Genomic DNA, 24,227 nt, shown 5'->3' on the forward strand with positions numbered 1-24,227 from the left:
TTTATTTTTGCCCTATATACATTTCAATAAATCACACTGAAGTTTATGTCGTTGACTCAAAGGTAGATTTATCTGCCCACAACATATTCAATAACAATTAATAATGCTCTAAAAGAGCAGAGACGGACACAAAATTTATAAAAGTGAAAATTTTTACATTTCCAAATGATAACATAACCTCACTTTCAAAACCGAATTCTCTGGAGACTTAAAACTAACACAGTTTGTGGCAATACCACTAATTTTCACGCCAAAATTTTACATCACCGGCTCGTTTGCACAAAGGCAAGGAGGAAAATAGTGAAAATGACGATAAAGAGTTTTGCAAAATGCTTTCATAGAAAAGTTGTTGTACTTTATGTTTTATTACGTGGTAAACTTAACAACACACGTTAACACGCCCGTTATAAACGATTAAACACCCTTTTATACATTTTGCCCTACATACATTTCAATAAATCTCACTGAAGTTTATGTCGTTGACTCAAGGTAAATGTGTCTGCCCTGAAACATACTCAACAATAATTAATAACGCTCTAAATGAGCAGAAAAGCACACAAAATGCACTAAGATTAAAATTAAACACTTTAAAATAGAGCACAATAACCCTAACCCTACTTTCTGAACTTTTGTCTCTATCTGGCAATTGCACATAAATTTTTGCCGCAAGGTAGTATTTCTGCCCTAAATAACCTATCATAACGCTCAGAAAGGGCAGAAATGGAGACACAATTCATAAAAATGTAAATTTTGGCATTTGCAGGTGACAACATAACCCTACTTTCGAACCCACCGAATTTTCAACGAAACAAATCAAACAAACAATTTGTGGATGTATGCATTGCGATACTACTAGTTTTGGCACCAAAATTTCACACTGGCAGCATTTTGCCATTATAACTGCGAAAATTTTATTAATTTCAGACGTTTATCGACAAATACATTTGTCATAATCAATTTTTCTAAATCAATACTGTTCTATTTTGAATAATTCTGTGTATGAATGTAATTAAATTTGACGAATTGTGCCAGTGAATATTTCTGGTGATGACCTGTTTTAAACTTTTGTGACGTCACATCCGTGACGTGTCCCGAGGTTAGGTGTGCGGCGCAGGCGGCGAGAGCGCTTCAGTCGGCATCGAGCAGTGGCACGGGTCACTTCGGGAGCGCAAGAGGCGGCTTATTTAAATTATTGAGCCGTTTCGTTTAATTATTCAGTTTGTTGCTTGCCGTTGTCGCGAACGGACGTGTGCTCGAGCAAATCAAAATTTTCCGGTTTAAATTTTAAATTCGGTGATCGCGGTTAGTGTTTGTGTGTGTTAGTGCCAATGGAGTCTTCAAGAAGGAAACAACAATCCGGATTAAAGGGTAAGTTTGCAGTGATTTATTTTTCGGAAATTACATTAAGGACCAGTGTATAGAGGCGTCATTAGTTATATTCGCAATTAAATGCGTGATTAACTGATCACATGACCAAACTGAAGCAACTTGATTAGTGCATTCACGTTCTTAAATTTTAGCACCGAATTAAATTTTAACAGAGCTTTTTATAAACCGGTCCTAGTAAATCTGTAATAATTTTGAACTAATTTAAGGACACAGGGCACATTGTTCTAATGTCATTGTTTCTTCTATTGCAGTAGGTCCGTGTAAGAAGAAGATGGCATCGGAACAGAAGACAAAGGTCAGTGCATTTTTTTTTCATTTGCGGTTAATTTATTTTCATTGTCTTGCTACAAACGGTAGCAGACGTGCGTTTTAATTTTTTAAATGCGGTGTTGAAAAGTCATAGATTGAGTGACACGTTTTAAATTCAGTAACTATAAATAAAACACTCAAACAATTTATCGTCGCGTACTGATTTTCTCGTTAATTTCAATCGATGAAAGTCACTTGCTCTAAGTTTAATGCAAATAAAGAATTTTTTTGGCGTTGTTTTTAATTTTTTTAATGCTACAAACGGTAGCCAACGTGGAAGCGATACACAGGTACGTCCATTTTATTTTTGTGTGTGTATTTTTTATTTCACAAACGAATAATTGGTTAAAATTTAATTGCAAATAAAATGTTGAGTACACCGGCGCTAAATACGGTGTTGAAAAGTCATAGTTTGAGTGACTCGTTTTAAATACAGTAACTTTAAACAAAATCAAACACTCAAACAATTTATTGCCACTTAATAATTTTCTCTTTAATTTCAATGAATGAAAGTGGCTTCAAAATTTAATGCAAAGAAACATTTTTTTTTGGTTTCTTTATTATTATTATTATTATTATTATTATTATTATTTATTTATGCTACAAACGGTAGCCAACGTGGAAGCGAAACACAGGTACGTCCATTTTATTGTTGTGTCGTATTTATTTATTTATTTCACAAACCAATAATTCGTTAAAATTTAATTGCGATTAAAATGTCGTGTACACCGGCTCTAAATACGGTGTTGAAAAGTCATAGTTTGAGTGACTCGTTTTAAATACAGTAACTATAAACAAAATCAAACACTCAAACAATTTATTGCCACTTAATAATTTTCTCTTTAATTTCAATGAATGAAAGTGGCTTCAAAATTTAATGCAAAGAAACATTTTTTTTGGTTTCTTTTTTATTATTATTATTATTATTATTTTATGCTACAAACGGTAGCCAACGTGGAAGCGAAACACAGGTACGTCCATTTTATTGTTGTGTCGTATTTATTTATTTATTTCACAAACCAATAATTCGTTAAAATTTAATTGCGATTAAAATGTCGTGTACACCGGCTCTAAATACGGTGTTGAAAAGTCATAGTTTGAGTGACTCGTTTTAAATACAGTAACTATAAACAAAATCAAACACTCAAACAATTTATTGCCACTTAATAATTTTCTCTTTAATTTCAATGAATGAAAGTGGCTTCAAAATTTAATGCAAAGAAACATTTTTTTTTTTGGTTTCTTTTTTATTATTATTATTATTATTATTTTATGCTACAAACGGTAGCCAACGTGGAAGCGAAACACAGGTACGTCCATTTTATTGTTGTGTCGTATTTATTTATTTATTTCACAAACCAATAATTCGTTAAAATTTAATTGCGATTAAAATGTCGTGTACACCGGCTCTAAATACGGTGTTGAAAAGTCATAGTTTGAGTGACTCGTTTTAAATACAGTAACTATAAACAAAATCAAACACTCAAACAATTTATTGCCACTTAATAATTTTCTCTTTAATTTCAATGAATGAAAGTGGCTTCAAAATTTAATGCAAAGAAACATTTTTTTTGGTTTCTTTTTTATTATTATTATTATTATTATTTTATGCTACAAACGGTAGCCAACGTGGAAGCGAAACACAGGTACGTCCATTTTATTGTTGTGTCGTATTTATTTATTTATTTCACAAACCAATAATTCGTTAAAATTTAATTGCGATTAAAATGTCGTGTACACCGGCTCTAAATACGGTGTTGAAAAGTCATAGTTTGAGTGACTCGTTTTAAATACAGTAACTATAAACAAAATCAAACACTCAAACAATTTATTGCCACTTAATAATTTTCTCTTTAATTTCAATGAATGAAAGTGGCTTCAAAATTTAATGCAAAGAAACATTTTTTTTTGGTTTCTTTTTTATTATTATTATTATTATTATTTATTTATGCTACAAACGGTAGCCAACGTGGAAGCGAAACACAGGTACGTCCATTTTATTGTTGTGTCGTATTTATTTATTTATTTCGCGAACCAATAATTCGTTAAAATTTAATTGCGATTAAAATGTCGTGTACACCGGCTCTAAATACGGTGTTGAAAAGTCATAGTTTGAGTGACTCGTTTTAAATACAGTAACTATAAACAAAATCAAACACTCAAACAATTTATTGCCACGTAATAATTTTTCTTTTAATTTCAATGAATGAAAGTGGCTTGCTCAAAATTTAATGCAAAGAAACATTTTTTTTTTTGGTTTCTTTTTTATTATTATTATTATTATTATTATTTTATGCTACAAACGGTAGCCAACGTGGAAGCGAAACACAGGTACGTCCATTTTATTGTTGTGTCGTATTTATTTATTTATTTCGCGAACCAATAATTCGTTAAAATTTAATTGCGATTAAAATGTCGTGTACACCGGCTCTAAATACGGTGTTGAAAAGTCATAGTTTGAGTGACTCGTTTTAAATACAGTAACTATAAACAAAATCAAACACTCAAACAATTTATTGCCACTTAATAATTTTCTCTTTAATTTCAATGAATGAAAGTGGCTTCAAAATTTAATGCAAAGAAACATTTTTTTTGGTTTCTTTTTTATTATTATTATTATTATTATTTTATGCTACAAACGGTAGCCAACGTGGAAGCGAAACACAGGTACGTCCATTTTATTGTTGTGTCGTATTTATTTATTTATTTCGCGAACCAATAATTCGTTAAAATTTAATTGCGATTAAAATGTCGTGTACACCGGCTCTAAATACGGTGTTGAAAAGTCATAGTTTGAGTGACTCGTTTTAAATACAGTAACTATAAACAAAATCAAACACTCAAACAATTTATTGCCACTTAATAATTTTCTCTTTAATTTCAATGAATGAAAGTGGCTTCAAAATTTAATGCAAAGAAACATTTTTTTTTGGTTTCTTTTTTATTATTATTATTATTATTATTTATTTATGCTACAAACGGTAGCCAACGTGGAAGCGAAACACAGGTACGTCCATTTTATTGTTGTGTCGTATTTATTTATTTATTTCGCGAACCAATAATTCGTTAAAATTTAATTGCGATTAAAATGTCGTGTACACCGGCTCTAAATACGGTGTTGAAAAGTCATAGTTTGAGTGACTCGTTTTAAATACAGTAACTATAAACAAAATCAAACACTCAAACAATTTATTGCCACGTAATAATTTTTCTTTTAATTTCAATGAATGAAAGTGGCTTGCTCAAAATTTAATGCAAAGAAACATTTTTTTTTTTGGTTTCTTTTTTATTATTATTATTATTATTATTATTTTATGCTACAAACGGTAGCCAACGTGGAAGCGAAACACAGGTACGTCCATTTTATTGTTGTGTCGTATTTATTTATTTATTTCGCGAACCAATAATTCGTTAAAATTTAATTGCGATTAAAATGTCGTGTACACCGGCTCTAAATACGGTGTTGAAAAGTCATAGTTTGAGTGACTCGTTTTAAATACAGTAACTATAAACAAAATCAAACACTCAAACAATTTATTGCCACTTAATAATTTTCTCTTTAATTTCAATGAATGAAAGTGGCTTCAAAATTTAATGCAAAGAAACATTTTTTTTGGTTTCTTTTTTATTATTATTATTATTATTATTTTATGCTACAAACGGTAGCCAACGTGGAAGCGAAACACAGGTACGTCCATTTTATTGTTGTGTCGTATTTATTTATTTATTTCGCGAACCAATAATTCGTTAAAATTTAATTGCGATTAAAATGTCGTGTACACCGGCTCTAAATACGGTGTTGAAAAGTCATAGTTTGAGTGACTCGTTTTAAATACAGTAACTATAAACAAAATCAAACACTCAAACAATTTATTGCCACTTAATAATTTTCTCTTTAATTTCAATGAATGAAAGTGGCTTCAAAATTTAATGCAAAGAAACATTTTTTTTTGGTTTCTTTTTTATTATTATTATTATTATTATTTATTTATGCTACAAACGGTAGCCAACGTGGAAGCGAAACACAGGTACGTCCATTTTATTGTTGTGTCGTATTTATTTATTTATTTCGCGAACCAATAATTCGTTAAAATTTAATTGCGATTAAAATGTCGTGTACACCGGCTCTAAATACGGTGTTGAAAAGTCATAGTTTGAGTGACTCGTTTTAAATACAGTAACTATAAACAAAATCAAACACTCAAACAATTTATTGCCACGTAATAATTTTTCTTTTAATTTCAATGAATGAAAGTGGCTTGCTCAAAATTTAATGCAAAGAAACATTTTTTTTTTTGGTTTCTTTTTTATTATTATTATTATTATTATTATTTTATGCTACAAACGGTAGCCAACGTGGAAGCGAAACACAGGTACGTCCATTTTATTGTTGTGTCGTATTTATTTATTTATTTCGCGAACCAATAATTCGTTAAAATTTAATTGCGATTAAAATGTCGTGTACACCGGCTCTAAATACGGTGTTGAAAAGTCATAGTTTGAGTGACTCGTTTTAAATACAGTAACTATAAACAAAATCAAACACTCAAACAATTTATTGCCACTTAATAATTTTCTCTTTAATTTCAATGAATGAAAGTGGCTTCAAAATTTAATGCAAAGAAACATTTTTTTTTTTGGTTTCTTTTTTATTATTATTATTATTATTATTTTATGCTACAAACGGTAGCCAACGTGGAAGCGAAACACAGGTACGTCCATTTTATTGTTGTGTCGTATTTATTTATTTATTTCGCGAACCAATAATTCGTTAAAATTTAATTGCGATTAAAATGTCGTGTACACCGGCTCTAAATACGGTGTTGAAAAGTCATAGTTTGAGTGACTCGTTTTAAATACAGTAACTATAAACAAAATCAAACACTCAAACAATTTATTGCCACTTAATAATTTTCTCTTTAATTTCAATGAATGAAAGTGGCTTCAAAATTTAATGCAAAGAAACATTTTTTTTTGGTTTCTTTTTTATTATTATTATTATTATTATTTATTTATGCTACAAACGGTAGCCAACGTGGAAGCGAAACACAGGTACGTCCATTTTATTGTTGTGTCGTATTTATTTATTTATTTCGCGAACCAATAATTCGTTAAAATTTAATTGCGATTAAAATGTCGTGTACACCGGCTCTAAATACGGTGTTGAAAAGTCATAGTTTGAGTGACTCGTTTTAAATACAGTAACTATAAACAAAATCAAACACTCAAACAATTTATTGCCACGTAATAATTTTTCTTTTAATTTCAATGAATGAAAGTGGCTTGCTCAAAATTTAATGCAAAGAAACATTTTTTTTTTTGGTTTCTTTTTTATTATTATTATTATTATTATTTTATGCTACAAACGGTAGCCAACGTGGAAGCGAAACACAGGTACGTCCATTTTATTGTTGTGTCGTATTTATTTATTTATTTCGCGAACCAATAATTCGTTAAAATTTAATTGCGATTAAAATGTCGTGTACACCGGCTCTAAATACGGTGTTGAAAAGTCATAGTTTGAGTGACTCGTTTTAAATACAGTAACTATAAACAAAATCAAACACTCAAACAATTTATTGCCACTTAATAATTTTCTCTTTAATTTCAATGAATGAAAGTGGCTTCAAAATTTAATGCAAAGAAACATTTTTTTTTTTGGTTTCTTTTTTATTATTATTATTATTATTATTTTATGCTACAAACGGTAGCCAACGTGGAAGCGAAACACAGGTACGTCCATTTTATTGTTGTGTCGTATTTATTTATTTATTTCGCGAACCAATAATTCGTTAAAATTTAATTGCGATTAAAATGTCGTGTACACCGGCTCTAAATACGGTGTTGAAAAGTCATAGTTTGAGTGACTCGTTTTAAATACAGTAACTATAAACAAAATCAAACACTCAAACAATTTATTGCCACGTAATAATTTTTCTTTTAATTTCAATGAATGAAAGTGGCTTGCTCAAAATTTAATGCAAAGAAACATTTTTTTTTTGGTTTCTTTTTTATTATTATTATTTTATTTATGCTACAAACGGTAGCCAACGTGGAAGCGATATGAGAAGGTAGGTGCATTTATGTACTGAGGTGTTGAAATTAATGATTTGAGTGCCATTATATATTGAAATGTATTGTGTATTTTTTATTTTGTACAATATTGATAAACGTCGCTTGTTGTAACTTTCATGCAAATAAAGATTTTTTTATTGGTGTTGTTTTTAAGAAGGTAGGTGCGTTTATTTACTGAGGTGTTGAATTTAATAGATTACTGCCATATATTATAACGTATTGTGTATTCTTTTTTTGTTTAATATTGATATACGTCTCTTGTAATTTTCATGCAAATAAAGATGTTTATTGGTGTTGTTTCTATTTCTTTTAATGTTTTGCTACAAACGGTAGCCAACGTGGAAGCGATACAAAGGTAGGACCATTTTATTTTTGTGTTGTATTTTTTTTTATTTCACAAACCAATAATTCCTTTATTCCCTTCATTTTCTAATAATCATTATTTACCTCATCCTTATTTCCTTTTTTCCTGGCGAGAAAGCTCTAAACCTCCACGTGGTTCTTGCTGGACAAATTACTTAGTAATTTGACCAATTAGAGCAACCCATAATTGTAATAAGTATTGCTGATTGTTCTTTACAGCCGTAAAACTTACAAAGATGTAACGTAAAGAACAATTTATTTGAAACTTAAAAGCTTTTAAATGCTACAAACAGTAGCCACCGCAGAAGCCATATAAAGGGAGGTGCATTTTTTTCTATTTAATTTGTGAAGTGTTAAATTTAATAGTTTGAGTGCCATATATTATTTGTGTATTCTTTATTTTGTATAATATTGATAATAAAGGTTTTTTATTGGTTGTGTTTTTAATTGATTTCTAACACCTTGCTACAAACAGTAGCCAACGTAGAAGCCATATGAAGGTAAGTGCATTTTATTTAACACCAAGTAAAAAATATTTGGTTTATGTGTTGTATTTTTTTCTTCACCGATGTGTTAAAGACCCATGATATTGTTTGTGTGGCGATTTAATAGATAATATTTATTGACTAGTAAGTTAGACAAAATGTACATAAATTCATTCAAACCGCTAAATACACTACAATTTATAATATACACACTGCGTTTTTTTTATTTACCTAACTTTGATTTATTACAAAGCGCTAAATGTCGCTGAAAATGGCCCTTATTTGAAGTGCTATACACACACTGACTGCACAGAAACTTGCTGTGGAGCCTCCGATGTGTGAAACATTCCTTCTTGCCCTGTGAGACAACCTCACAGAACTTGCACTTGTAGGGCCGTGGGTGCACTTCCTGGCAATGTGCCGTCAATTGTGCCTTCACCCCTGTCTTAAAATCGCAATCTGTGCAGGAAAAACTTCGCACAAATGGGTGTTTTTCCCGCCTATGAAGCATCATTTCCGAGGCCAATTTCGTTACAAAACCGCACTTTTTACACTTCCGTGTCTTGTTCGAACACGCACTTGCATGCTTGCGAAAAGACTGGCTTTTCAGTGTTTTAAACGAGCAATGTGTGCACTGATACACTGGCAATTTGTTTTTGCTGCAACCGAAGCGGTGCTCCTGGAAAGTCTTTCGACTTTTAAACGTCTCATTGCAATATTTACAAATAAGGGGCGAGTTTGAGTGCTGGTGGGACTCAATGTGGTTGAAATAAATCAACTTGTGTTTGGTTGAAAACGAACAGATCTGGCAGGTGTACCCCCGAAAGGGGTCCTCCTCCAATTCACTGCAATTTGAGCGTTAATTGAGCGGAATTGCGATTTTACCGACGTTTCGGACTCAGGGCGGTGGTCTTCAGAGTGGAGAAAATCCTGAATGTTGGGCTCGGCAATTGTTTCAGGATCGTCGTAACACACCGAGGAGTCTTCGACCACGTCAAGTGTGAAATCCTCGTCCACAAACACGCACGTCATTGCACAAAAACATTAATAACAAATTATAAAAAAACGGACGAAATTTGAGGTTATGGCACTGACAGCCACGGCCACCAACACTGAACCAAACACTGACACTTTAACCACAGATTAGAGAGGTTGATCTGTGCTTTAACTAGCAAACACGCGAAAACTAAATACAAATTAACGTCCTGTGGGCGCTTAAACCGCTAATTAGCAAAAATCGTGGCAAAGACTGGGGAAAAACACTTTAGTGAGTCGTGGCGTTGCCAACAGTGCAACACCAAAGTCACTAAGAATTTGATTTTGATCAAGTTTTATTACAAAAATCGGTACAAAATTACTTCTGTGTGGGGAAATAATCACTGTAGAAAATGTTCCACACGACGGCCCCCACCATCAGGGCCAAATACACCGCAATGGACACCCACCAAATAATATTCTCCTTTTTGGTGATTTGCAAATTCTTGAGAACACAAATACCGACCAAAAGCCCGGCCAAAGCCCCCGAAAAATGCGCCATGTACCCAATGGGCTCATCCAAGTTGGCCCAATACCTGTTATAAATCGAAGTCCCCACATCAACCCCCGTAATGAGCAAAAAAATCGCCAGTTGGACGAACGGCATGCTCATCTCGTGCCAATTCTGTAAAAATCAACTGTTTGAACACTACTACAGTGTTTGAAGTTTTACCATAATTATGGTGGCAATATGTGCCGTGATGAGCGAGTAAACCCCCCCGCTGGCCCCGGCCAACTTAGCCCTGGGATCAGTGATTGACGTCCCGAGCGAACCGGCAACCACTCCCGTGACGTAAACTAAAAGAACGCGCCACCAATCATGCACCATTTCGAGGGGAATCCCCAAAAAAACCTGGACTACTAGATTCACCACCAAATGCAAGTAGCTAAATCAAAATCCCCAGTTGGGTGATTCACACACATTGTTACCAACTCACCCAATGTGCACGAACATGTAAGTGAGGTAGCGCCAAGCCTCGTAACGCCGTTCCGGGTCGTAAATAAACAATTGGGCCATTGGTCCAGCGGCAAATAGGGTGGAGTTGCGTTCACGGTATTCATCAATGGCGAAAAAAATCAACTCGATGATTGAAATTGTGATCATTCCGATTTTTGGCGGGCAAAATTTGTACTGGTCTTCGTATTCGCCGGCACCGTCGACTTGGGTGGCCACAGCCCCCTGTTTTTTCCTCGGGAGGATGAAATTCACATAACGGGTTACAACTTTCTTAAAGAGGGGCTGTGTTTTTATCATTGTGACAAATTCCCCATAATCTAGTCCACCATCTTGGTTCTTGTCGGCCATTTGGTGGATTTGGCGGATTAGTTGTTGCGGTGGGGGCTCATCGGTGAGGCTCAAGCGGTCCACCACCCGCTCGAGCTCGTTGGGGGTCACTACCCCGTCCTTGTTAGTGTCAGCCTTAAAAAAAATGTACCTGACCTGACCTGACCTGACCTGACCTGACTACTTTACCAAATAAAAATATAGAGAAAATTCAGCATTTTTTTTTATTCTTTAAGGCCGGGTTGTGGGTACTCACCCTGTCAAAAATACTGCGATAGTATTGGTCCGTGGGTGACGTAGGGGTGTGGTTGAGGGGAATTTGGGATTCATCCCTAGTTCTTAATTCCAGGTCCAGGTGAAGCGACCTGTTCGAAGCCATGGTTTTTGCGGTCTCAAGGCGTATTCAAATTTTTGTTTAGATAAGATTAGATATCAATAGGCGTTCCCCAATTTCCCGGAATGTCAAAAATTTATCCAGGTTTTTTGGCATTGTTGTGATTATTACGACTGTCAGTTGTTACACTAGATAGTTTGGTTTAAATAGCTGGTGAAAGAAGTGGCCTTTGACTTTTGTTGTATAGTTGATTAGAAAAAAAATTAAGTGGGTACCGGAATTTCCTTGATGAATCACGTCAAGGTTATTTATCGCACTAATCGCTTATCTACGCTACACCGATACGTGTGGTAATTGTGTGTAAACATTAAATTAGCTTGTGTGCATCCTTTTATCACAATAAATACAAAAAAAGTAACGCACGTTTGTTTTATTCAAATTCCCCGCCTTTAGAGCCGACAAAATGGCGCATAAAACTGACCATAAATTACGGCACAATTAATCGGTAAACCCGCACATCCAAACCCAAATAACAATTTCCCAATAAAAAAAACGGCAAAAATTGCTCTTTTCGCCCCAAATTACTCGAAAAAACTTAAAAAAAACACAGTAACTTCATTTTTGACGGTGGTACTGCTCACGTTGGCAGCGATTCCCCCAGATTTAAATTTAAATCGCTGTCAACCGTCCCTAACCTTAAAAAAAATGCCACTTTCACCAAACCTCCTCCAACGCTTGGCCGAACTCAAAAAATGGCAAGAAAGCCACGAGGATTTACTCAAAAAAACAATTATCAACACCAGTGCAAACGCGACCACATTATCGGACTACCAAACCATTGACGGTCTTTCAGCCTTTGACTCCTCAAACGAACACTCCCGTAAAAACTGGGAGAGTCAGGTAATTTCCCCCACGAAAACCTTCCACGAACTACTTGAAGAAAAACTCGCTCTTGATCCGGGCCCTGGGGCTGCGCCCCCTAAACCGAAACGCCCCTTTTTAAAAAAGGGGGCCGGTTTGGAGCGTTTCCGCATGAAAACGCGCCCCAAATTGATTAAAAAATCGAAAGGGGAGAAAGAAAATGATAATGTGACTCCTCTGAGGGCCCCCGATTTGGTGGTGAGGCCCAAGGCCACGTGGGGGCCCCCCGGCGAGCAAACACTGTACGAGAAGGCGCTAGAGAAGGAGTTGAGGATTTTTGAGGCTTTGGAGGAAAAGGCCGAGAATAGTAGCTTTTGTTCAACGAATTCTAGCGTTGTGAGGATTTTGTCAAGCACTCCGAGTAAAAAAGGGGGCGATGATGTGATAGAGACTGAGTTGGAGCGCAAAGACATTGCGGAGATTTTATTGAGGCTTAAGAATTTGGCCGAGGGACGGATGAAGCCCCCCGATGTACCCTGTTAGTGTTTTTTTTTTATTTAAAATTGAAGTCTTGTTATAGAAAAAATGTTGTATTATACACGGGACTTCGTCACTCGTATAATATAATTCTTGAGCGATTTTTTCCATTTTAGCGATTATTGAGGCTTCTGATGAGGACAAGTGGACCAGTAGTGAGGTTTCAAGTGTCTCATCGGGGGATTTAGAGGAGACTCTGACAGCCCCAAAACGTGATATAGGAGTTGGGACTGAGGCAAGCAATGATTGTGCAATTTGTGGTGATAAACTCAAGAAAAAAATTATTGAATACGACGACAAACTCAATGATTTAATTGAGGATAAAAACCGGATAAGTGAGCTACGAAAACAGTTGGAGCAAAAAGAGCGCGATTTTTTAAAACGCAAGCACGAATTTGAGGACCAAAGAGCGAATTTTGAGTACGAAGCGGACATTGAACGAAAAAAACTTGCAAAAGAACGACAGGCGTTTCAAATGTTTGTCTCAACCTTCCACTTCTCGTATTAAAAAAAATGTTTTAGGTTCATGAAAGAGTCACAAAATCGCCCAAACAAAAAAGAACGGCAAGAAATAAGCAACTTGAAGCAAGAAGTGGCCGATTTGAGTGAAACTTTAAAGCTAAAAGAGTCAAAAAACGGAATGACCCAAGCCCGCCTTCGCAACCAAATCAAACAACTCGAAAAGGAAAATTCGCAACTCAAGACTGAAATTGAAAAATTAACGAAAGAAAACGCCAAACTTTCAGCAACGCAAAAACTGAACAGAAAATCATCCGATTCGAAAATTTTGCACGAAATCAACAAAAACATAACTAAACTAACAAACCAGGCAAAAAATCACGAAAAAAATGTAATGCTGGATCAGAGTGAGTCGTTTCTGGTCATGGCACCCCCTCTAGCGGACGAATGCAACAACGGCGGTGCCAACCAATCAGAAACGAGCGCCTTTAACTCCAACCAATCACAAGTGACGTACCCCAACGGCAATATTAAAACAGTGTCACCCGATGGTAACTTTATAACTGTTAAATTCTTCAATGGTGACCGCCAGGAAACTAATTTATTGGACGGAACCGTTAAATATTTTTTCACCAATCGTAACATCACCCAAACTACGTTTGCCGACGGTTTGGAAGTAGTCGAATTTCCTGAGTAGGCACCGCTCACAAAAAAAACAAACACAACTGACTTGATTTTTAGGGGGGTTATTGAGAGGCGTTTTCCGGACGGCAGGTGCGAAATTACGCTCCCAGATGGCGCTGTGCAAACAACGCTACCTGACGGCGGTACGGAAACTAAGTACACCGACGGCTCGATTGTCAAAATTGCGCCAAACGGCGACAAGGTTTTGCTTCTAGCCAATGGGCAAAAGGAAATCGAGACAAAAGAATACAAGGTGGGCACCTGATTGGTTTAATATTTGTCACGTGGTTGGGTTGTAGAGTCGCGAGTATCCCGATGGTACTGTTAAAATTTTGTACCGAGATGGGACCCAGGAAACGAAGTATGCCAATGGGCGTGTGAGGATTAAGGATTCTAACGGGAAATTGGTTCTAGACACGCATTTATGATATTATTTATTGTATTATGGTACTAATTGATTATTTTCCGTAACTGAGTCTTTGTATAGCGTCCAGGGCGGCCGTGTCTTTGGCGATTTCGACGCTTTCGCCCCATCCAAGCCCCAGCAATTTTTTATTACAGTATAGCCCCACTTGATAATTTGCGAGAATTGTATTAACGGCCGATTTGTTACACAAACGGGACTCAATCTCCTGCTTTGGCAAAAGCGACCGCAAGTAGTCAAGGGGGCTATCGGGGGCCCAAACATCGTAAACGTCTTTACCGTTCAATTGACTTAGCAAAAAATCTTTCACGAAAAGTTGTACCCTCTCCTGGCCTTGAGACACCTCCAAGGCGGCAACCACGGCCTTGAACGTGTCAGCAAGTGTCTCATTTTCCACGGGAAATTCCTAAAAACCCAACTAGAGAACGCAACCCCCTAACTTGACACTCACAGCTGTCTGAACGATATCCTTGAGCCCCAAATGCAGCCCCACGTGTGCCAACATATCAACGGTGGTTAAGTGGCCATGGAGCGCCTCCACGACGTCCTTCGGGTACTTACCCCCGAGCTCGTTTCGCACACATTGCGAAATTAACGCGCCCCCTTGTTTAATCAATTGATGATTGCACTCAATTGTCTCAAACTCTAAACCCTTCTCCTTGGCCTTGTCCTCCTCACGAGTGACATAAGACCGGTGCGTGAGCGCCTGTTTCAGTACTTTACGGTCAAATTCTTCCCTTAGTCGTTTACCAAACGCGAAAATTTCAGCCTCGTAGTTCCATTCTAGGTAACTGGAGCGTGGGGTGGGGGCCTCGGGCCCCACTTGGTCCATCCGACGTTTCAGTTGTTTGAGCACGGGGGCCACCCAACGCTTGATATTGCGAGTTTCTTGAAACATGTTTGATTTGGGGGTTATATTAGTTGGGGGGCTTACCGGTTATTTGGGGCGTTTGGACCTGGCGCAGGACCAGGCGGGTCGCCCGGAGCGCCGCGTGCCGACAAAAAGACATTTCGGGGCACAGTTACCACACAATTACTTTAATAGTGTTAGATTAAGTGAGGTTAGGTTGGGTTGGAAGTGGTCAGGGTTACGTTGTTTGTGGCTATTTTTGCCAAATAGCGGACAGTTTTTATTAAAACGTTAATTGTAAAACGGTTGGATACATTTTATTGATCAATTTGTGTAAATTTTAAACAATTAATTACAAAAAATCGCCTCAAAACCGGATGTTTATGCAACCAAATATACTTTAGGTTAAGGTTACGTCTGTTTAAAAAAATATTTTTATTTGTATGTTTTTTTTAAAGGAATAAACAGTGGGAATGAATTTGCGTGAATAAAACGCGCGTTGGGTCAAACATTTTTATAAAAATATGTCTGCTTGAACACTGTAATGAACAACACCCTGTTAAGAATAAAACGAATTAAGTAGCTTGAAATACGCAAGTTGATTAAATTTAATTAAGTAGCTAATAATATCGAAAAGCCGTCTTCTCAAGGCACGTATCAATACTTTTGAATGCGAGTGAGACTTGAATAAATACAACAGTCCCTAGCCTAACTTTAATATCACTCTAACAAATTTCTAAGTACTTAATTGATACTTATTGTGTTTGGTTTTGGTGGTACTGTGGCCGCCCAGCCAACTCCAACAGATACCTATCTGGATGGTCCAGCCAATCATCGGCGCTCAATTTGACACATCTTTGTCTTTCGGCTTCCTTGACTTCCCATTTTTTCACTTCTAATTGTTGTTCCCGACTTATGGGATCCCCACAACCCCAGACTTCAATACGTAGCAAACTGTAGGGTATTTTTTTAAACTCCATCTAGTGAGAGAATTAGAAACGAGAATTTGTGACGTAACAACTGACCTTTTCAAACCCACCGTCTACTATGATTATGGGACTACGTGGGTCTTTCCCAGCCCGTAACCCATAAGGGTACCCCCGAACCGTGGTATTTAAATACAACATTTTGGACCCCTTTTCCAGTAACACAAACCTGACAAAATATTTCGAAAACTTCCAAAACAGTTGGCAATGACTCACTTTGGTAACAATTGAAAAACAGCTGAGTCCTCCCCACCCCAATAATGATTGGATTCTCTCCACTCATTCGGTGACGCAATACAAAAAACTTGGCCATCTTCGACCCGCAAAAGACACAAAGTGGGCCCTTTGTACGACATCACGTGGTGTAGGAAACGATTCGCCCCTAAACCGTCATTATCCGAGTCGTACAAAACCACCCAATGAGAAGGCACCGAGCACAAGAGTTTGGTCAAAAAGGCGGTGCTTGCCAGACCTTGACAAATCAGACATTAAGTGGGTGTGGTCTAATACAAATGCGGGCTATTACCAACGCCACTGTTGCTAGGCGAGTGCGCTTTTTGTGGGCGTGAAAATACAGGTGGGAGGGCCCCTGCCAACAGCCACGACATGCTCATGTGCAGCAAGTGGGGGTGTTTCTGGCTGAAGGGCGGGGCCTGCTCCAGGACGGGCGTGGCCAACTCTAAACCTATTACAATAATTTAATACCACCCCTGGTGACTACTCAAATTATGTAATTTTTTATTTACCTTCCTCAACCTCATCTTTCGCAGCGTGTGTTTTAAAATCTAATTAAATGAGTGTTGTTCGCTTAACGCACTCACCTGCGGCTGGGGCGTTCTCCATGTCTTCCAAAGTGCGCCACGACGTGGCTAAGGAATGTACTAGATATCTGTGTAGGGGGAGCAGGAGGCGGGGACAATTGGCGGCCAGCCAATGGGAAACAAACTGGGTTGAGAGTTGGGTTTTGGTGTGAAAGCAACTATCAACCACAGCTTTCAAAGTCTTGCTAATTGAGAGGCACATCTGGGGGCCCTCGGAGTAGTGGTCCATGCTGACGTGGTAGGCGCACATTAGGAGCGAGCGGAGCCCCTCGGGGGTTATAACCTCGCCAGCGTCTTCCACTTGTGTGCCAAACATGCGTACGAAAGTGTCACGTACCGTTTCGTCGTCCAGAATCTGGAACTGCGGCTGTAAGGGGGCTCCACACGTGCCAAACTCACCGATAGGTATTTCTCGCATTGCAGTTTGAAGCCCTGGATGTCGATGTAAGTGTTGCGTGACTTCGCCCCCGTGAGTAAGTACGTGTAGAGCTTCTCGGCCAAGACGGGGTACCGCGGGAACAAACACTTGGTGAAAACATTGAGGGAAATGCCGGTAATGTGCTCCTCCTCAAACGATTTGTCGGCCAAAATCTGCAATTTGAATTCAAAATGGCGCCTAACCTCAAATGCCACTACCAACATGACGGCTTGTAATTTAATAACCTATCACTAATTTGCGTTTTTGCGGGGCAAAGCCACACGGGGGTGGTTTATTGGGTGTAAAACTCACTTTGGTTAGCTTCTCCACGGGTAGAAGTGCGCTCGGCTTGTCGGCCTGGATTTCGTGGTTGGAGACCGTCCGCGAGATGCTTTTGCGCGAGCCGTTGGACGTAGGCGTGGAGTCGCCCGACTTGCTATGGGGGCCGTGTCCGTGGTGGTTCCCCATCTTGCGCCCCGATTTTTATCACTGACTCATTTTAGGTTACTATGGCGGTTGGTATCGCTGACTGGTAAACAAAACAACCACCAACCGCACCGCGACAAAAACACCAAATTGATTTTGCAAATATTTAATTACACTTAAATTAACAATCACATGAGACAATTAACGCTTTTTCTTGCCTTTTCGTTTATTTTTCGCCGGCTCGGCGCCCACTGTGATCGTACCGCCGGCAATGTCATCGCGATCGTCCGATTTTTCAATGACCTTGAACGTTAACAATTATTTAATTAATTAACGAACGAAATACCGACTTGTTTAGCGTCAATAAAAAACATCAAGTCACGGACTTGTTCCCTCAATTCGGTTATTTCCTTTGCCATGGTGTCTTTCTCAGCCTGTAATTCACCCAACTTGGTTTGCCATTGTTGCTGATTGTTGCGCAAGGCTTTCCCCAGCTGTTTTTCCTCGTTCAGATCATTTAAAGTCGCGTTTAACCTAAAGAAACAATAATTAGTGACGTTGTTTGGGTCAGGTTGGCAGCCACTTGACGCTCTGTTGGGCGATTTTTCGCTCCAAAGCCAACTTTTCCTTGGTCAAATTAGCTATGTCCGTTTTAAGTTGGCTATTTTTCTCGCTTAATTCGAGCACCTCTGCCTTAAGTTCCGAATTTTCGGCGTAATAAATACTATCAAGTCTGCAAACAATAATAAGTGACATAAAACCCACGACAAGGGGGCCCTAACTGTGCTAATTTATCCTCGAAATACAAGCGTTGCTCCTCCAACTGCGAGGTTAACAAATAGGTGAATTCGAGTTGCACTGAATCGACTTTCTCTTGCGCGCACTCCGCCTCGGAAGGGGGGCCTTCCGAAGGCACCAGTTTCCCATCTGCCTTATTCTGAAGTAACCTATGTACGAAATTATCGCCTTTGTAGTCCCACACGCGGTGGGACCCCAATTGGAGGGCGTAACAGTGCCCCGATTCGCGGTAATGGAGCGCCGCATGGCCCCCTTGGTACCGCCCACAGCCCACGTGACCACAGATAAGACAAATCCAAAGTGCGTCGGCTGATTGGGCCACTTTTCCGCACTGTTCACATTCGGAACTTGCCGCCTGTTCGGGGCTTTGGACACAACGGCACACAGGGCACGTGGAATCGCCCCACTGCTCCAGACAGTTGGCGTGGAACGCGTGATTGCACAAAATCGTCAAAACACCGTCAACTGACTCATCCATGCGCTCTAATAAATAAATATTTAATTTTTTCAATTGGCTTTGGGGGGTTTACCGAGACAGACGGGGCAAATGGGGAGCTCGGTGTGGCCGGGCGGGGGCACCCCATCGTGGGCCCACTCCACGCGCGACACCCAAACGATCCGGCAGATATTATCCGGTTCCAGACTGTTAAAGGGGCCCCCATTAAACGTGACGTAAAACTCCATAGCCGAGTCGTGCGTCCTAAAACTGGGGGCCAGGCTCAGTGACTAGGTCAAGGGGGCACTCACGTTAACAGAGCCATGTACTGGTTGGGTAAGGAGTCCCGGAGCACCCGAATGTGGGCAATGTCGGCGTGACAGGGGGCTGTGAACGCCAATAGGTCATGACAGGTCATTGAGGTTGGCACCCCTAGCAGACAAAGCGTCAACGCCTCCTTCCTATCACTTAAAACACTTTTTCCCCAATAATTAATTTTCTCAATTAAATACAAAAAACCTACTCTTCTTTATATAAATGCAAGATTCCTTTCGTAATTTCGACAAAGGGATTGCCGCTGAAAAACCCAATTTCGCTTTTGGGGTCTTCGGGCTCCAAGGGGGTGGTCTCGCGGGAGCACACCGGGAGGAGGCCCCAGTCCTCCCGAGGGCTCTCCAAGCGGCTGGGGAACGTCTCCACGCTGATATCGCGCGATTTGCGCCCCGTTTTCGGCTCACTTGAGGCCTCAGCACCCCCATCTTCAAACGACGCAATTAGTGAGGTTAGGTGAATTGCGAGCCTTACCAGCGCTCGGGTCGTTCACTTCCACCCGAAGGACGCATTTGGAGACCAATTCGGACATTTCGCGTGAATTTTGCACCAAAATTTGGTATACAACGGGGTATTATTGTTGCAACAGTGGCGCCATTTGAGTGACACTAATATATAGGGTGATTGAGGGAAATTGGAATGAAAGACGCGTCCACAAAATTAAACATTTTATTGCGAAAATGGAACAATTACCTACTGTTAATGTAATAAATACAAGTAATGGCGATGATTAGTAAGCATAAATAATACGTCAGCCTGTGGTAAATTAGTCTTGTTCTGTAATTGACATTTGCGACCTAACGAATAAATAAGTAGAAATCTTCCTTTCCTGATATGTCGGTGCCGGCAAACACTAAACATCCAACATGAATACACAAGTAACAACGATTCAACGAAAAACACAACAAATTTCCGTGTTAAAACCTAGAATAAAACAAATACCCTGCTTTTGGAGAGAAAACGAATCGAAATTTATTCCAGATAGACTAGACAGCTAGTCGAGTAGATGCTGCCGAGCGTGAACAGCATCGGGACTTCCACGCACACGGTGGGGCTCTGCCCCCCTCCCGACTCCTTTGATTTTCTTAATTTACCGACAAACTTCGCCTTGGCCAGGAGACGTCTGTCGTACGGCAGGAGGAACACTGGTTTTTTAGTATAAGTTATTTCGAACGAATTCAACAATTCAGGACGTCATAAATCGGGAAATCTGCAAAAAATCATTATTATTATTATTATTTAAGAGGCGCCATCACCTGGTCGGATCCTCTTTATAGTTTTTGGGAGTTTCGAACAACTCTTTCGGTATGTTGTTCCGAAACTCGAACTGCTGGAATGTGATTTTTGCAGTCACTGTCGGCAAGATGGGAATCTCGACTTTGACGGGGAAACCCGTCGGGAGTTTGAATGTGATGAAGTCACGCAGCTTGGAAAAGTGTTTGAAGGGGGCGATGACCTCGAGGACGTTTAGTAGCATTTCCACCGAGAGGGGAAAGTCCGAACTCTATATAAAATTATTATTGTACCAATTTTTTGGTAAATAAAATTATAATAGTACCATGGCTATCGTGGCCTTGAAGGCTTTTGTTGTCTCTTTGTAAACTAGGTCGCGGCCAAGGCGAGGATAAGAATTCACCTCCGAATTTATGTATTCTTGCCACGTGACATTTTTTTCGGGAGGGGGGATAAGGCTCGTGCGGCGGACCGGCTAAAAATTATAAAATTAACAGTTAAATTTAAAGTGTTGCTGCAGCGTTGCCAACTCAAAATATTAAATTCCACAGCGAAATCTCACAAATAACTACATTTCTAAGTCAAAAATGTTCTTAAACAGTCAAAGGAAAGCGACAAAAACACAACTTTACGCTTCATTTTGAAAAACTGAAACTTAAAATGGTAAAAAAGTACAAAATTTTGAACAAATTAGATTTTTTTTTCTTATTTTTGACGAAATTCGGTAAAAAAAACGAGTTAAATCGGGTGAAGTAAGTAGAATAACATCAATTTTAACTTATCTTTGTGTCAATATTAGCAAAACTTTTCGAATAAAAATAGTTTTGACTTAAAAATTGTGTTTTTTTTGACTTAATTTAAGAATCTTTGGTCAATTTAAGCAAGATTTCACAAAAAAATCGGTATAAACGAACGAAATAACAAAAATTTCAATCAAGCTTTGTGTTTTTTTCAACTATTTTTTTTTCGTAATTTAATTTTACGTAACAAAACTTTACATTTTTTGAGTAAAATCTCAAAAATAAACATCAGTTTCGATAGAATTTGCTAATTTTTTAGCCAATCTTAGCAACATTTTTCGAATAAAAATTAGTTTTCATCTCAAAAACGTGCTCAAATACTGAAAAAGAAAAAAATAACACCATTTTAGGCTTGTTTTTAAACAAAAATGTGCGAAATATTTGCACTTTGTGGAATAAAATGTTCGAAAAATACAAAAATTCTGTACTTTTCCACTTAATTTGGCGATTCTTCTGCCGTTTTAAACAAAATTTCACAAAAAAATAATGAATTTTCGTTCAAATTTTGTCTCATAAGCTAATTTTTTTCACGAAAAACGAGCCAAATCTAGTAAAACGCCAAAAAAATTAGTTCAAACATTCAAAGAAGGCAAAAATAACGTTGTTTTTAACAAAATTTTGGTCGTAAAACGTTCGAAAAATACAAAAATTGTGTTTAATTTGGCGATTCTCAGGTCGTTTTAAGTGAAATTTTAAAAAAAGACCGTATTTTCTATCAAACTTTGCCTCTTAAGCAAGTTTTTTTACTAAAAACGGGTAAAATCGAGTAAAACGACCCAAAAAAATTAGTTCAAACACTCGGAAAAGGCAAAAATAAAGCCATTTTCTGTTTGTTTTCAACAAAATTTTGCGAAAAATTCGTGTTTTCGGACGTAAAGCAGTCGAAAAATACAAAAACTGTGTTTAATTTGGCGATTCTACGATCGGTTTAAGCACAATTTTACGAAAAATAACAAATTTTTTCATTTTTTTTTTAAAGAAATTTTGGTCAAAAGCAACTAAATCGATCAAAATAACACCAATTTCGATAGATTTTTACGATTTTTCAAAAAAAAATGAATCAAGTAGACCTCAAATAATCAATCATTTGGGACAAAAAAACATATTTTGACCTTAAAAACGTACAAAAACTCAAAATTAGTTGCATTAATGCGGAAAAACGTGCTAAATCAGTCGAAAAAATCAAAAACAGTAAAAACAAAGCATGCTGTGTGAACAAAAGCGTGACCTTGATTAGCCCCGCCCACTTACAACGCCATTTTGATCGAAGCTCTGCAAGCTGCCGCCTTTGGTAAAACTCTCCAATAGTGCTTTATTTTTCTGTAAATCATCCGACGATAAATGTTCTCTTCGTTTCCGACTCTCCAACATGAGACCATTAACTGTGTACAACTCGCTCTCGTATTGTCCCGCAACCAATTCCTTCTTATCCTCTCTAAAAATCCAGCCACTTTGCGCACGCGCAAACGAAATACTTTTCGTGGACACTTGAGCAGCTAAAATATCCGTCGACATCAACAAATCAACCTCATCCTCAATCTCCATTTCGCTTTCTTCATAGCGAACTTTCTGATAAACTTTCAAAATGTTATCAAGGACGGTTAGACTTTCATTTGGTTCGGCATTTCCGTTAAAAATAAACGAAATATCGCCGCGTTCCCACCGCATATCGGAGAAATCCACCAGAGTGGTATCGAGCCGAATATTGGCCCCACTTTTGTAAATCTTGCAAATATCAGAGGGCAAAATCCGCGACACCAGCGGCACCCACGACTGGAAATCCCACTTGAGCTCCATGTAAAAATCGTTAATCCTATTCAGCGCCTCGACCAGATTGGGGCGCCGCTCCTCCATCTGCTCGCGCGACTGCTGCCGGAACTTGCGCACCAGCGACGAGACTGCAACCCCCGTTAAAATAGCCCCCACATTGAAACACACTCACTCGTCGGCCTGTTGCCGTAGCTCACAGCCTCGGCCAGGACCGTCCATCCCAGCCCGTTTTTCACCTTAACCGGGGCGTCGTGTTTCAGCAGCAATTGCACGCATTCTGAAAGATAAGATAAAATTCCGTGACGCGAAAGCGAGGTTGTTACCTTTGCGGCCCAACATGACGGCCAGGTGCAGGGCCGTGTTGCCTGTAACAGAACCAGAGGGTCATTGGGGGGCCCTCTATTTAGGTGGAAAAAATTGACATAACCTCACTTTGGCCGTTTGAACGGCGATTGCCGCCAAAGCCGGGGCAAATCGGGGGTTTGGGGGCGATAGGACCACTCACCGTGCTTGTCTTTGGCCCCCACATCGTGTTTGCGCAAGAGGCGGGACAGGGATTTCAAATCGTTATTAAAAACAGCTTGGTGGAGAGGATAACTGTCATTTTCCTCGGCCATTTTTCAATTCTAGTTTCCTACTAACCTAATTGGGGGGTTTTAAGTTACCAACGCAAAAAAACTGTGACGTCACCCAGGATGCTCACCAGTTTTTCAATTTTTTTAATAAAAATTATAAATAATTTATGCGTAAGCGACTAAAAAAACTAGTTTTTGTAGTAATAAGAAATAATAATAATAAAACAAGTATAATTTTGGGTAGAAAACAAGTTTTTATCAAATAACTACGAATGTGTTAGGATTTATAAAAATACGTTAGGGTTGTAATAAGAAAAAAATGTTTTTTTTTAATTTTGCATTAAATTATATAAAAATAAACAAGGGTTGCCATTTGAAATAAGCAAAATAAAAAGTTCTAGGTGTGGAAAAAAATTGTAACAATTCAAATCAATAAAGATATAAAACCAATTTTTTTGAGTTTTATTTTTAACAGTAATCCCGGAAGCAATTAAAAAAAACTTTACCGACATGAAAGAAGCTAGAAAGGCATCCTAATAAGCAC

General features: G+C 38.2%; 7 protein-coding genes across 10 annotated transcripts; 1 reads left to right on the forward strand and 6 right to left on the reverse strand.

Moving 5' to 3' along the window:
* Positions 1–5,411: 5,411 nt before the first annotated feature.
* On the reverse strand, positions 5,412–9,810 carry LOC103313378 (oocyte zinc finger protein XlCOF28). The gene is made up of 2 exons (XM_015980859.2): positions 9,520–9,810; positions 5,412–9,466 (listed from the first exon to the last, which is right to left on the reverse strand). Exons 1-2 carry the CDS (start codon positions 9,651–9,653, stop codon positions 8,845–8,847), a joined length of 756 nt encoding a protein of 251 aa, XP_015836345.1. The 5' UTR covers positions 9,654–9,810; the 3' UTR covers positions 5,412–8,844.
* A 124-nt stretch (positions 9,811–9,934) lies between these two features.
* LOC663099 (rhomboid-4) lies at positions 9,935–11,765 on the reverse strand. Of its 2 annotated transcripts, none has more exons than XM_015980857.2 (4): positions 11,198–11,765; positions 10,595–11,121; positions 10,330–10,543; positions 9,935–10,281 (listed from the first exon to the last, which is right to left on the reverse strand). In XM_015980857.2, exons 1-4 carry the CDS (start codon positions 11,318–11,320, stop codon positions 9,976–9,978), a joined length of 1,170 nt encoding a protein of 389 aa, XP_015836343.1. In that variant the 5' UTR covers positions 11,321–11,765; the 3' UTR covers positions 9,935–9,975. The 2 variants fall into 2 exon arrangements, with proteins under 2 accessions (XP_015836343.1, XP_015836344.1); XM_015980858.2 differs by having other exon boundaries at positions 10,595–11,076; positions 11,198–11,661.
* Positions 11,766–11,922: 157 nt separating this feature from the next.
* Positions 11,923–14,287, forward strand: Sas-4 (Spindle assembly abnormal 4). Its single transcript, XM_969134.4, has 5 exons — positions 11,923–12,674; positions 12,790–13,150; positions 13,196–13,825; positions 13,874–14,069; positions 14,116–14,287. The coding sequence occupies exons 1-5, from the start codon at positions 11,981–11,983 to the stop codon at positions 14,242–14,244; spliced, it is 2,010 nt and encodes a 669-aa protein (XP_974227.1). The 5' UTR covers positions 11,923–11,980; the 3' UTR covers positions 14,245–14,287.
* mRpL44 (mitochondrial ribosomal protein L44) lies at positions 14,238–15,344 on the reverse strand. The gene is made up of 3 exons (XM_969108.4): positions 15,175–15,344; positions 14,692–15,128; positions 14,238–14,646 (listed from the first exon to the last, which is right to left on the reverse strand). The coding sequence occupies exons 1-3, from the start codon at positions 15,248–15,250 to the stop codon at positions 14,275–14,277; spliced, it is 885 nt and encodes a 294-aa protein (XP_974201.1). The 5' UTR covers positions 15,251–15,344; the 3' UTR covers positions 14,238–14,274.
* A 245-nt stretch (positions 15,345–15,589) lies between these two features.
* On the reverse strand, positions 15,590–17,893 carry LOC663019 (uncharacterized protein). Of its 3 annotated transcripts, none has more exons than XM_015980855.2 (8): positions 17,628–17,893; positions 17,297–17,488; positions 16,898–17,258; positions 16,823–16,861; positions 16,603–16,761; positions 16,293–16,548; positions 16,116–16,245; positions 15,590–16,070 (listed from the first exon to the last, which is right to left on the reverse strand). In XM_015980855.2, the coding sequence occupies exons 1-8, from the start codon at positions 17,781–17,783 to the stop codon at positions 15,846–15,848; spliced, it is 1,518 nt and encodes a 505-aa protein (XP_015836341.1). In that variant the 5' UTR covers positions 17,784–17,893; the 3' UTR covers positions 15,590–15,845. The 3 variants fall into 3 exon arrangements, with proteins under 3 accessions (XP_015836341.1, XP_015836342.1, XP_008194661.1); XM_015980856.2 differs by having other exon boundaries at positions 16,898–17,252; positions 17,628–17,889; XM_008196439.3 differs by lacking the exon at positions 16,823–16,861 and having other exon boundaries at positions 17,628–17,888.
* On the reverse strand, positions 17,892–19,929 carry LOC662992 (uncharacterized protein). Its single transcript, XM_008196438.3, has 8 exons — positions 19,780–19,929; positions 19,499–19,733; positions 19,287–19,451; positions 19,070–19,245; positions 18,524–19,022; positions 18,325–18,474; positions 18,092–18,275; positions 17,892–18,044 (listed from the first exon to the last, which is right to left on the reverse strand). Exons 1-8 carry the CDS (start codon positions 19,835–19,837, stop codon positions 17,943–17,945), a joined length of 1,569 nt encoding a protein of 522 aa, XP_008194660.1. The 5' UTR covers positions 19,838–19,929; the 3' UTR covers positions 17,892–17,942.
* A 29-nt stretch (positions 19,930–19,958) lies between these two features.
* On the reverse strand, positions 19,959–23,772 carry LOC103313368 (uncharacterized protein). The gene is made up of 7 exons (XM_008196437.3): positions 23,614–23,772; positions 23,432–23,473; positions 23,281–23,385; positions 22,590–23,236; positions 20,864–21,013; positions 20,562–20,809; positions 19,959–20,515 (listed from the first exon to the last, which is right to left on the reverse strand). The coding sequence occupies exons 1-7, from the start codon at positions 23,723–23,725 to the stop codon at positions 20,500–20,502; spliced, it is 1,320 nt and encodes a 439-aa protein (XP_008194659.1). The 5' UTR covers positions 23,726–23,772; the 3' UTR covers positions 19,959–20,499.
* Positions 23,773–24,227: the final 455 nt, after the last annotated feature.

The sequence above is a fragment of the Tribolium castaneum genome, chromosome 8 (assembly GCF_031307605.1).
Source record: "Tribolium castaneum strain GA2 chromosome 8, icTriCast1.1, whole genome shotgun sequence".
Taxonomy (NCBI): Eukaryota; Metazoa; Arthropoda; class Insecta; order Coleoptera; family Tenebrionidae; genus Tribolium; species Tribolium castaneum.